The sequence below is a fragment of the Chlorocebus sabaeus genome, chromosome 10 (genome assembly GCF_047675955.1).
Source record: "Chlorocebus sabaeus isolate Y175 chromosome 10, mChlSab1.0.hap1, whole genome shotgun sequence".
Taxonomy (NCBI): Eukaryota; Metazoa; Chordata; class Mammalia; order Primates; family Cercopithecidae; genus Chlorocebus; species Chlorocebus sabaeus.
The window spans coordinates 95,076,243-95,088,560 of record NC_132913.1 but is presented as its reverse complement, the minus strand read 5'-3'; the positions used below and the strand labels follow the sequence as shown (position 1 = coordinate 95,088,560).

Below are 12,318 nucleotides of genomic sequence, written 5' to 3'. Positions count from 1 at the left end.
AAAATACAAAAAATAAGTCGGACATGGTGGCAGGTGCCTGTAACACTGGCTACTCAGGGAGGCTGAGGCACGAGAATGTCTTGAACCCAGGAGGCAGAGGTTGCAGTGAGCTGAGATCCTGCCACTGCATTCCAGTCTGGGTGACAGAGGGAGACTCCATCTCAAAAAAAAAAAAAAGTCACTAGTGAAGTGCAAGTTAAACCACAAGATATCCATTATACAACTTCTAGAGCTGGGGGACAAATAATAAACCTGACAATGTCAAGTTTTACAAAGCAAGGATACAAAGGATATAAAGCAACTGAACTCTCATACATTCCTGGTGGGAATACAAAATGGTACAGCCATTTTGGAAAACAACTGGACAGTTTATTTAAAAGGTTAAATATACAGTTAGTTACATTCCACGCAACCAGCCTACTCCTATTTACTCATGTTAATGGATAGTTCATATAAAAACCTTTATGTGTTGATAGTAACTTTATTTCTCTAAAACTGGAATTAACTGGGATGAAATTCAAGGTGAATAAACAAAGCACAGTACATCTATAAAATAGAATTATCTGGGATAAGTCCCAACTACTGATTCATGCAACAAAATCAATAAATCTTGAATGCATTTTGCTAGATGAAGGAACCAGATCTAAAAGGCTACAAATTATAATTTAAGATTCCATTTATAAGAGATTATGGAATAGGCAAAACTGTAAGGGTAGAAAACACTTCAGTAGTTTTCAGGGTGTGGGAGAAGCTGACTTCAAAGGGATATAAGAGAATACTTAGTATTATATAACTGTTAGTTAACTAGTGTAATTGTTCCTTATGGCATTGTGGTGACAGATACATGACACCTCATCTATTAAAACCCATAAAACTATACAGCACAAAGAGTGAACTTATGTACATGCAAATTTAAGGATAAAAGCTTAGGGATGTCAGAAAATCCCAGAACTGAAGATGGTGACAAATCTAACTGTACTATAATCATATGCTATAACCTCATTGAAAGGGGTAGAGAAAAAAGGAGGAGTGAAGTAACTTTAGAAAACAGCACTTTTGCTAAATATTATTAGGCCAAAAACAAAAAGAAGTGTATAGAAATACTGCACTGTAACTGGTAAACTTGTTTCTCACAAGGGTACATATCACTTCTTACAAGTTTTCTGTATGTATAGTAGATTTAAACAAACATATAAGCCAAGTTTCTGTCAGAGAAAGAAGTTACAAATAGGCAAAGAGAAGTCTACAGTGAGCCATGTGGTTAAAGCTTAGAATCAGATATGTTACTGCATATTCATATTTATTTTAAGTATATAGTTGTCCCTCAGTATCTGTGGGGGATTGGTCCCAGGAACTCTCATGAATATCAAAATCCACAGATGCTCAAGTCCCTTATATAAAATGGCATTATATTTGCATATAATCTATATGCATCCCCCTATATACTTAAAATCATCTCTAGATTATTTATATTTAATACAATGTAAATACTATGTAAATAACTGTTATACTAAATTACTTTTTTATTTGTATTATTTAAAAAATTGCTATATTATTACTTTTTTTCTTCAATGTTTTAAATCTATGGGTGGTTGAATCCACAGATATGGACTATGGAAAACAAAGCCAACTATATATAAAGATAGAGAAATAAGAATGTGTGCGTATATGAAGGTGTGTATATATATGTATGTATTTTTTTTTTTGAGACAGAGTCTCGCTCTTTCACTCAGGCTGGAGTGTAGTGGCGCCATCTCAGCTCACTGCAACCTCCACCTCCCAGGTTCACACAATTCTCCTGCCTCAGCCTCCCGAGTAACTGGGATTACAGGCATGCACCACCACCCCAGCTAAATTTTCTATTTTTAGTAGAGACAGGGTTTCACCATATTGGCCACCATTTTCTAATAAAGGAACTATGGATCATTGGAAAAACAGCTCATTCCAAGGCTAGGGAAGGGAAAACACAAGATGAGAACTTGGACAATCTTGCAGTCTCAGAAAGTAAAGATGTGCTTAAAAAGAAAAAAAATGGGACATGTCAAAAGGACACAGAAGACACTTATAAAAGATGCCAGTGGCCAAAGCTAGAACAATATGAACAAATAATAAATAACAATAGTACTTGATTATAACTCCCAAAATACATGTCTGTATTGATAAAATAATGTGGAGAAGAAACAAATCTTGTTTATAGAATTCAGTTGTTAAGCTGTTAAATATAGAAGGGATGGGGATATAGAAAATTCCCATCAGAATAGCAAATAGAAATAATTACTGTAGACAAGATTTACTGATGAATTCTAAAATTGGTGGGCAAAACTTTAAAGAGAAAAGAATGTATCTGCATAGCCTCCCAAGTATTTCTTCTAAAATACACCTAATTACTGTGGTGGTTTTAACATATGACCACAAATTGTTTCATATTCTCCCTTCTAGGAGGTGGAATTTAATTCTCCTCCCCTTGGTTATGGGCTGGACAAAGAGAAAAATCGTAGCTCAACAGCGGAGACACCTGGACAGCACTTTAACCAAATGATCAAAGTTAACATCGCCAGTTATGTATGTGCTCCCTGATGTGATGTTATGAGAAGGGTACACTATACCTCTGTGGAATTTCTCCCCAAAACCTATTATTATCTCAATCTATCCATAAGAAAACACTGGACAAATGCAAATTGAGGGATATTCTATAAGAAAACAGATCACTGCTCTTCAAAAGTGACAAGGCCATCAAAGACAAGGAAACAGAAACTTTCAGACTGAAGGAGACTATAATTAAATGCAATATGGTACCCGAATTGGATTATATAAGTAAAAAAACTGGGGAAATAAAATGTACGATTCAGTTAATGGTATTATACCAATGTACTTTTATTTTTGATAAATGTACCCTGGTTATGTAATATACTAAGATTAGAGGAAGCTGGATGAAGGGTATCGAACTCTGTAGTACTATTTTTACAACTCCTTTGTAAGTTTAAAATTACTTAAAAATACATTAAAAATGTATATTTACCTTTCTTTGTACTGGTTTGAGTAAAAAAACTGACTTTAGAATGTTAACATTTTAGATGGTGAAATTAGAAGTAATTAAATTTTTAGGTAATGTTTCTTAATTTACTTATAATGAACATGTTTTACTTGTGTAATAATAAAAAAAAAAAAACTGATAGTAATGTACATACTCTTTGGTAACCTGCTGTTGTCCGAGAACATCTTCCCATCTTAATAAAAATACATCTTTATTTACTGTTAATGGCTAGATGTATATAGTTGAATGGATATATTTTAATTCGTATCAAATATACTTTAATTTTTTTAGAATTTTTCAAATTTTTTACCCTATCCATTTTCTAAGAATCTGCCTATTTATATCCCTCAACTCATTAGTTTTCTGACATTATTTGTTAAAATGTTTGCTACTTTTCTTTTACTTTGCTAAATAGGGGGTTTATAGTTTCATACGATCACATTCATTTAACTTTTTCCTTTGTTACTTCTGCCTTTAGGGAATCTGCTTTTAAAATCCCCCTGTAAAGTTACATAAAGGCAAAGGTCACAGACTGCATTACTTTCACAATTTTTCACTCCCCATTCCTGTAGGAAGAGTTCATTTCCACTACACTGACTTCGGGCTTGTCCTTGCCTGTGCTGTGGCTGACAGAGCACAAGTAGATGTAATGTTCACCACAATCAAGCAAATGTTTTCAAAAGCATTGCCCTTTTCTCAAAGAGGTGCTGCTCTAGCCCAGGATCCTAGACTCAGATGGGCATATGAAGGAGAGTCACAACAACTGACCTGCAGCTGCCAAAATGTAACACATGTAAGGAAGAAATTTTAAGACACTGAGATTCGTGGTTATTACTGTAGCAACACAAATTAATAGAACAGCTGTCTACACTTTCTTTCAGAATGTTTACCACTTATCTTCATCTTGAAATAAATGCCAATTTGGATAGTGACGAATTTTTTGGATTACAATCTTTTCCTATCAAAGTTTAGTTTAAGATAGGCTGTGTTTGATGTGCATAATGGGCATTCATCCTAGTGAGCATGCTTAGGAAGAGTGTGCTTCTCTAAACTTTTCCACTGAAATAGTCACACTAGAAGAGGAAACCAAATATGGAGATTCTGGTGGTGCAGCAAAACCACTGCTGGTATAAATTTCTTTTAAATCTCTTATTTTACCTTAAAAATAAGGTTTATTTCTCTCAAATATTTTAGCAAAATGAACATTCAAGGAAAGCACTCCACATTCACCTCCTAAGGCTACATACACATCCCTAGCATACTGCCATGTGCTCTGGTTTGAGAGGCACAGCAGAAGATGGCTGCATACTGGAATCAGTCAAGTAGCATGTTTACAGCCTTTGGTGCCAGATATGGGTTCAAATTTCAGTTCTACTAATCTCATAAAATGTGTGACCTTTGGCAATATATTTGATTTTTCTCTGATATTTACCTTCTCCTCCTCTAAAGTGGGGATAAGCTTCTACCTCACTGTAGGTAGAATTAATAAAATAATATATACTGGGGCTTAATAAATAGCACTCGGCAGAAAGGTCAAAGCCAGAATATATAGAATTATGAGGTATCAGCATATAAAGTAATGCCTGAAATACATGGATATGGATGAAGGTTCAAAGGAAAAATTTGAAAAGTAGTCAGAAAACCAGGTGAAGCCAGCCAAGGAAGAGTTTAGAGTAATGAGAAGTCGAAAGTGTCATACTCCATAGAGTTAAAATTAAATGAAAGAAAATACTAGATTTGCCAAGTGGGAGGGAATTTGTACCATTTTATAGACATATGAGGGGTATGCTAGTCACAGAAGCCAGATTCCAGTGAATGGAGGCTGAAAAAGTAGAAGCAGCAGTAATCTGGTAAGGAAAGGGGAAAAGAACTATAGCAGAATCAACAGGAAGTTTCCTTTTTCAAGAGTAGGGTAACTACATCTAAGCAAAGTAATGTTATGAAAGAGTCCATGGTAAGTCTCAGGCAAGCAAAGGCTGGTAGCAACTGTAGTTACGTGTGGCCTGTTCCTAACTTGTTGGTGGCAGTGGTCATAAATCTCAAAGAAAAATAAGTAGAAGAAAAAGGAAATTTGGTCTGCCAGTCAACGCAGTGAAACATTTTTTTTTTTTTGAGATGGAGTCTTGCTGTGTTGCCCAGGCTGGAGTGCAGGCGCGTGATCTCGGCTCACTGTAAGCTCCGCCTCCTGGGTTCACGCCATTCTCCTGCCTCAGCCTCCCGAGTAGCTGGGACTACAGGCGCCTGCCACCACGCCCGGCTAATTTTTTTGTATTTAGTAGAGATGGGGTTTCACCATGTTAGCTAGGATGGTCTTGATCTCCTGATCTTGTGATCCGCCCGCTTCGGCCTCCCAAAGTGCTGGGATTACAGGCGTGAGCCATTGCACCCGGCCAACGGGGGGAAACATTTTGTTCCACAGAGCCAAACTACATAGACATAAACAGAAGTCCTTCTGTTGTGTTTTATAATCAAAAGGATTTATTTTCTGATTTTGCTCCTATGTTTGCTTAGAACTGTTTTCTTTAGTAAGTAGTGTTATCTTAAATATTACTACTCAGCCTTTGCTTGAGACTTTTTTTTTTTTTTTTTTTTTTTTTTTTGAGACGGAGTCTTGCTCTGTAGCCCGGGCTGGACTGCAGTGGCCCGATCTCAGCTCACTGCAAGCTCCGCCTCCCAGGTTTACGCCATTCTCCTGCCTCAGCCTCCGGAGTAGCTGGGACTACAGGCGCCCGCCACCTCGCCCGGCTAGTTTTTTGTATTTTTAGTAGAGACGGGGTTTCACCGTGTTAGCCAGGATGGTCTCGATCTCCTAACCTCGTTATCCGCCCGTCTCGGCCTCCCAAAGTGCTGGGATTACAGGCTTGAGCCACCGCGCCCGGCTGCTTGAGACTTCTTAATCAGACTTGCTTCTAATTTTAAGTTAAGAGTTTCCTTATAACCGGCCGGGCGCGGTGGCTCAAGCCTGTAATCCCAGCACTTTGGGAGGCCGAGACGGGCGGATCACGAGGTCAGGAGATCGAGACCATCCGGGCTAACACGGTGAAACCCCGTCTCTACTAAAAATACAAAAAACTAGCCGGGTGAGGTGGCGGGCGCCTGTAGTCCCAGCTACTCGGGAGGCTGAGGCAGTGGAATGGCGTAAACCCGGGAGGCGGAGCTTGCAGTGAGCTGAGATCCGGCCACTGTACTCCAGCCTGGGTGGCAGAGCGAGACTCTGTCTCAAAACAACAACAACAACAACAAAGAGTTTCCTTATAAACATTTTTAAAAACTGAAAAGATTTTAATTTTTATTTACAGATTTTAATTTATATTTTAAAATATATTTAAATTATGAATGCAGCCTTTATGCTTCTGTTTAGTAAAACCTAAATACTCAAAATCACAGACGGATGGAACACAAATAAAAGTCACTTGAGGGCTGGGCACCATGGCTTATGCCTGTAATCCCAGCACTTTGGAAGGCTGAGAAGGGTGGATTCATGAGGTCAAGAGTTCAAGAGCAGCCTGGCCAAAATAGTGAAATCATGTCTCTACTAATACAAAAATTAGCCAGGCGTGGTGGTGGGCGCCTGTAATCCTAGCTATTCGGGAGGCTGAGGTAGGAGAATTGCTTGAACCCAGGAGGCAGAGGTTGTAGTGAGCTGGGATTGTGCCACTGTACTCCAGCCTGGGCGAGAGCAAGACTGTCTCAGGAGGAGGAAAAAAAAAAAAAAAAGTCACTTGGCTTGTTTCTAACTCTTTTTCTAATATCAGAGAAAAATCTCTGCCAGACAGATTTTTCTCTGAGTTCAGATATAATTTACTAACATTGTGACAGCTAAGAATATTTTAGGAACAAAAAAGCTGATCTGAGCTGTAAGTGAAATTGCACACAGACACACACACACACACACCCATTTCAACAGAGCACTACAGTTACAAAGTGCTTTCAAAGGAATTATCTTACTTGACTCTTAAAACAATACTTTGGGTGTGTGCTGGAATCCCATTTTGCAAATCTGAGGTATAGAAGGTTAATACCGTCTCCCAAAATGGAGGGACAGGGCTAGGACTTGGAAGCCCTACTTCTTTCACTTTATCAGTGTTTGAAGTATCCTGGGATGAACAGTGAAATACTTTCATCAATTTCAAACTTTTTAAAACTTTACATACCTTATTTTCATTTTCTTCTGTTTGTCTCGGTCACTTCTATATGAAAGTTCTAAACTAATATTTAGTAACTTGTTTTTATTGTTTTTGATGGCAAAATCATTTATAGCAATGAAGTTACTTTCTGAGAACTGCTTTACCAACATTTCATAGATTTTGAAGGTAGTAGTTTTTGAAGACTGTATTTTAAGATTTTTTTCCGTAATGTGGTATTCTTAGAATATATTTTTGAAGAATCTTTAGGTGTTAAAATGTTATTATTTTGAGTAAAGATATTATTCATTAAAACATGAACTGGCCACCATACATTTACTTTGTATCAAGTAAATTTAATATAGATAAAATTTAACACACAGTTAATATACATATGTGAAACTCTTGATCTTCTTGAACAATACTATATATGAAAAGAAACCATTCTGAAATAACCTGGCAAGCTGGTTGGAGTGCAAACATAGGAAGGTTGTGCATTAAATCTCCTGTGGGGAAACTGCATGAAAGAAAACTACTCCATGATCAAAGATTGACCCAAAATCCTATAGCTATCTTATAAATGCAGCTCATTAAATAAAGAAAGTTTAGCAAGATCCATTAATTCTGCTGGAAAAAAAAATCCAATGCAAAGATCCTATTACCAGTAGATGTAAAGATACACATCCAGTAGAATGTGAAGACACACTTAACCCACAACAATCTAAGTAAATGCAGTATACGTACCTGTTCTTCATTAGACGAACCTCTCTCTTTCGTGCTGCTTCTTCAGCAGGCTGTGTAGGAAGTGCTGGGGAGGATGCCATAACAACTCCAGGGGCAATAGTGCTAGTGGGTGCTGTGCGAATCTGGTATGTTTGTACATCTCCAGAGGCAGCTGAAAGAAACAGTGATTATGGTGTAAGACAGAAACACTGCAACTTGATTCAATTATGTGTATCAAACATCAATCTAAGCATGTATTCTGGACTAAAAGGGAAACAAAAAAGAAAAGATGATTCTGGCTAAAGTGTTGAAAGAATCAGCACTCTTTGCGCCACTACTAAGAAATAATTCCCAATGTAATGTATTTATTACAGTAACCTATGTCTGCTGGATCTTATATTTTATTTTTCATTTGAATGCAGTTCTATTCTGTTGTTAACATGCTTACCAACCTTAAGTCTAAAAGGTAAGTGGGGCACAGCTTGGATGATCTTCCTAGATAGAGTATAGTCCTCAATGTCTTCCTTTGATATTGGTAAATTCATATTAAAAAATTTCAAGTAGACTCTTGCCACGACATAAAAACGACCATGATTTTTCATAAAATAGCAAAATGAAAAAGAAGATAAAGCATTATGGTCAACTATTATAGATTTTGAATTAAAACAAAACTGAAAGTATGAAAAAGTGTATCACCTGATGCCAATTATATCATTTGAAAACATATTGTTTTAATGTAAATGATAATGGCTAAATAAACTGAAGTTTTATTTTTCTGATTCACCATTTGTAAAAACAAACACAATCACTATTTGTCAAACTGCTTCTAAAAACAGTGTAATAATATGCTCTCCTAAGGAACCTAATGTTACTTAAAAAATTTGAAGGTCTTTATTAAATTATTAATATTAATTATTAATATCAATTAAAAAGTATGCTTTGAGTGGAAAAGATTTATATACTAAACATGTTACCATCTTCAAACTGACGTTCAGAATTCAAATTCACTGACATCCTGCTTTACAATTTTTGAGTACCTGCATGTAAAGTGAAAAGGTGTTTTACTCTCATCAATAAGCAAAATAGTATCTTTTTCAAATACTTGCTTAATAACAGAATATATTCTGTAAACATTAGGGCTCTTTAAATAAGTTATGACTCTCTCTAGTTGGTGTTTCAGGATTATTCAATTATCCATGGTGAAAGGATACAACTGTCATTACCTAACACAGGCAAAATACATTATCATTTATAAAAATATTTTCAGAAACAGATTTATTATTATTTCCTCAATCAGCAAATTTCTAACCTGGCATTAACTATATTCCTGAAATATTCAAACGAATCCAAAGAAAAATGGTTAACTGATATCCATAAAGATTCCTGAAATAGACAGAAAAAAACAATTAAACTAAAAAAAAAAACAAGAAAAACCCCAAAAAACAAAAAAGCAACTTCTATAATTTGTCAAGAATTTAACAACTACTTTTTCTCTAAAGAACAGCATAAGATAGTATAAGATTTTGTGGAATATAATGTTTTCATTTGAAATAAAAACTGGGTCAAGTGCAGAGGCATCCCAACACTTTGGGAGCCCGAGAAAGGAGGATTACTTGAGGCCCGGAGTTCAAGACTAGCCTGGGCAACACAGTGAGACCATGTCTCTAGGAAAAAAAAAAATAATAATAAAAACTGATGATCTCAGAAGATTTAAATTTCTTTTGAATAAAAAGCAGAGAAACAGAATCCTGAACTTCTAAAGACTGTTTTCAGAGATTTAGTGCAACTCTTATTTTACACATGAAAACAAAACAAAACAAAAACAATAAAAAAAAAAAAAAAAAAAAAAAACACTTTTCTGAGGCCCAGAGGAGCTTTTACTCAAGGCCTCATAGCAGATTCATGCAGTTAGATATAGAATCCATCTTTTCTAACTCCTGATTTCCTGGTCTTTCCTTCTAACCTGTCCTGTTTCTTCTACCCCAAATGGTAAAGATGTTAAAGGTAGATGCAATATTTTAAAAACTGAAAATAGTTGTTTTTATGCCATGACATTTTGGTCCAATTGGAATAATGGAAGAGTTCATGGAAAATACTATCTATATTGAAGAAATGTTAACTACATTTGAATGGAGCTTTGTAATATGATACTTACTTTTTCTGTGAGTTTATAAAATTTTAGTATTTTGAAGAATTTACCACACCTGTGAATTCTGAAGTCCCTTACCTTGAACAACAACTTGGTTGCTGGGCACTAAGATCTGCTGTCCATCAGTGGTCTGTGCATACTGTAGAATGGTAGTACCCGGCTGAGTGGCGGCTGCATTGGTCATGGTTAATGTTTGCAGGCCCTGTACCCCATCGGTACCATTGTTAGCCAGTTGTATTGCTCCTCCCTGGGTAATGGCAACTAAAATCCAATGGATTTTATTGTTACAAGTTTAATACCATATAAGACTTTTAAAACACTAAATCCAATGTAGAATAATTTGTAAAATAGTCTAGGAGAAATTACAGCAAATAACATCACCAAGAAGTGTCTGATATATTCAAGTAACTTGCTGCTCAGGAAACCCATATTCAATTTCTACAATAGAAATGCACTCTATGAACTGCATTCTAATTTATAATAATAATGCCTGTTAACAATTTTTTAAATGGAAAAATGTTAAATTCCTTCTGAAGTTATCTGGTTCTGAAGAGGTTCCACTCTGTGATCCTTTCTTTTATTTCAGCATTAACTACATAATGTATTAACACTTGTCCCACTAATAAATAAATTTCTGGAGAGTAGGAATTTTCTTATCTACTTTCATACACTTAGCACAGTGGCAGCCATGAAATAGGCACCCAATAAATGGTTGTTTTAACATATAACTAATAAAGCAGTTCATCAGTGCATTCTATTCCCTAACTCTTGTAGAAATTCATTAATGGTATCTAATCTACTGAATGAAACAACTGAAATATCCTATGGAACTTAATTATCAACAGTCTCTCATGGTATTTTAAAATCAGAGCTCAAGGTCATCACTTAGAAAAAAAAAATCTTTTACTGTCAATTTCTAAATTATTTAATACATATCCAAGCATTTTCATATGGAACCCGTTATTTACGCCCTAATTAGCCACACCTGCCATTCATTTGTTAAACAATAAATCAGTCAACTTTTGCTCATACTAGTAGATATTTCACTTTATGAAAAACTAAATCAACTTTATGCTACAGTACATAGAAAAATTTAATTTAAAAATTAGATTGTTTATTTGGAAGAAGGATTTAGATAGGTGGCAATATCCTCTCTAGACAATTCACCCTGTAGGGGGTCAAGCTTTTCAGAACGAGAAGGACAGAAAATCACAATATCACATATAAAAGTGCACAACTGATTTTAACTAAGAAAAAAGTAAACAATGCAGGAAAGTCAACATGTCTGATTAAGCATGTCCATTAGAAGGGAATTAGTTTGGGATCAGTTATCCACCAGCTATGGGAAATAACATCCTGAGTCACCTGTACATGGGAAATTGATTATCTATTGCCTAATCAAGAAATAAGAAGAGTTAATGCCTACAGTGTGATAAGTTTAGCAAAATGATACTTGTGAAAATTAAGACGCTGGCATATACACTGGATCTAGTTTAGCGAATCCCAGAAGTTTTACTTCTCTTAGGCAGGGAGAAAAATGAGTAAGAACTATTCTAAGATTAATTTTGCATGATTACTTGAAAGAATCAGAAGGTTAACAGAAACAAATCACAATTTCTCATTTAGAGTTAATGAGTGAATTCTACTGTATTTAACATACCACTTTCTTCTTGGCTACAGAGCAGTAAACTCAAAGTGGGAAGAAGAAAGCGGAAATAGTAAACCATGTATGACAAGACTGAGTTGTAGTGTGAGTTCCATCACTGAACAGTTTAATTTTTTTCTTTTGAGACAGAGTCTTGTTCTGTTTTACAGGCTGGAGTGCAGCGGCAAGATCTCAGCTCACTGTAGCCTCCAACTGCTGGGCTGAAGTGATCCTCCTGCCTCAGCCTCCCAAGTAGCTAGCACAGGCCATCAGGCCCCACTAATTTTCTAAAAACATTTTTTTGAAGAGATAGGGTTTTGCTATGTTGCCCAGGCTGATCTTGAACTCCTGGCCTCAAGCAGTCCTCCCACCTTGGCCTCCCCAAGTGTTGGGATCACAGACACGAGCCACTGTGCCCAGCCATCACTAAACTGTTATTTGATTCTGTTATCTCTTCTCTAAAAATAAAAGCATCTGAGTTCTAGCCACTAAGTACAATTTTGTAAATATCAAATAAGGTCATGTATATGAAAATACTTTGGAAAATGAAGTCTAATCCTACTGGTTTTTCTCTATAATATTTATGTATATACTTTATTATTCTCAAAATATTTGAGATAGCTTTCAATAAAACACAATTCAT

At 35.9% G+C, this 12,318-nt stretch overlaps 2 protein-coding genes across 9 annotated transcripts in view; one reads left to right on the top strand and one right to left on the bottom strand.

The window, feature by feature from the left end:
* Positions 1 to 12,318, bottom strand: part of CREB1 (cAMP responsive element binding protein 1) — a 78,425-nt gene that overhangs the window by 22,017 nt on the left and 44,090 nt on the right. For 4 of the 5 annotated variants that reach the window (XR_491188.3, XR_005241454.2, XM_007966025.3 and 1 more), the window contains 2 exons: positions 10,109 to 10,291; positions 7,903 to 8,053 (listed from right to left, as the gene is read on the bottom strand). Coding sequence is in view for 3 of the 5 variants with exons in the window: in XM_007966025.3 (XP_007964216.1) it covers positions 7,903 to 8,053; positions 10,109 to 10,291 (334 nt within the window). In the remaining 2 variants the exon portion in view is untranslated. Of the gene's footprint in view, positions 1 to 7,902; positions 8,054 to 8,413; positions 8,919 to 10,108; positions 10,292 to 12,318 lie in introns of those variants that run through there. The other variant, XM_073019986.1, reaches the window with a different exon arrangement.
* METTL21A (methyltransferase 21A, HSPA lysine) overlaps positions 1 to 12,318 on the top strand; it is a 61,099-nt gene that overhangs the window by 43,385 nt on the left and 5,396 nt on the right. For 2 of the 4 annotated variants that reach the window (XM_038001660.2, XM_038001661.2), the window contains exon 4: positions 2,440 to 4,871. The exons of 1 other annotated variant lie outside the window; for it this stretch is intronic. In XM_038001660.2, the coding sequence (XP_037857588.1) occupies positions 2,440 to 2,453 (14 nt within the window). In that variant the 3' untranslated portion in view covers positions 2,454 to 4,871. Of the gene's footprint in view, positions 1 to 2,439; positions 4,872 to 12,318 lie in introns of those variants that run through there. One more of the 4 variants, XM_073019987.1, reaches the window with a different exon arrangement.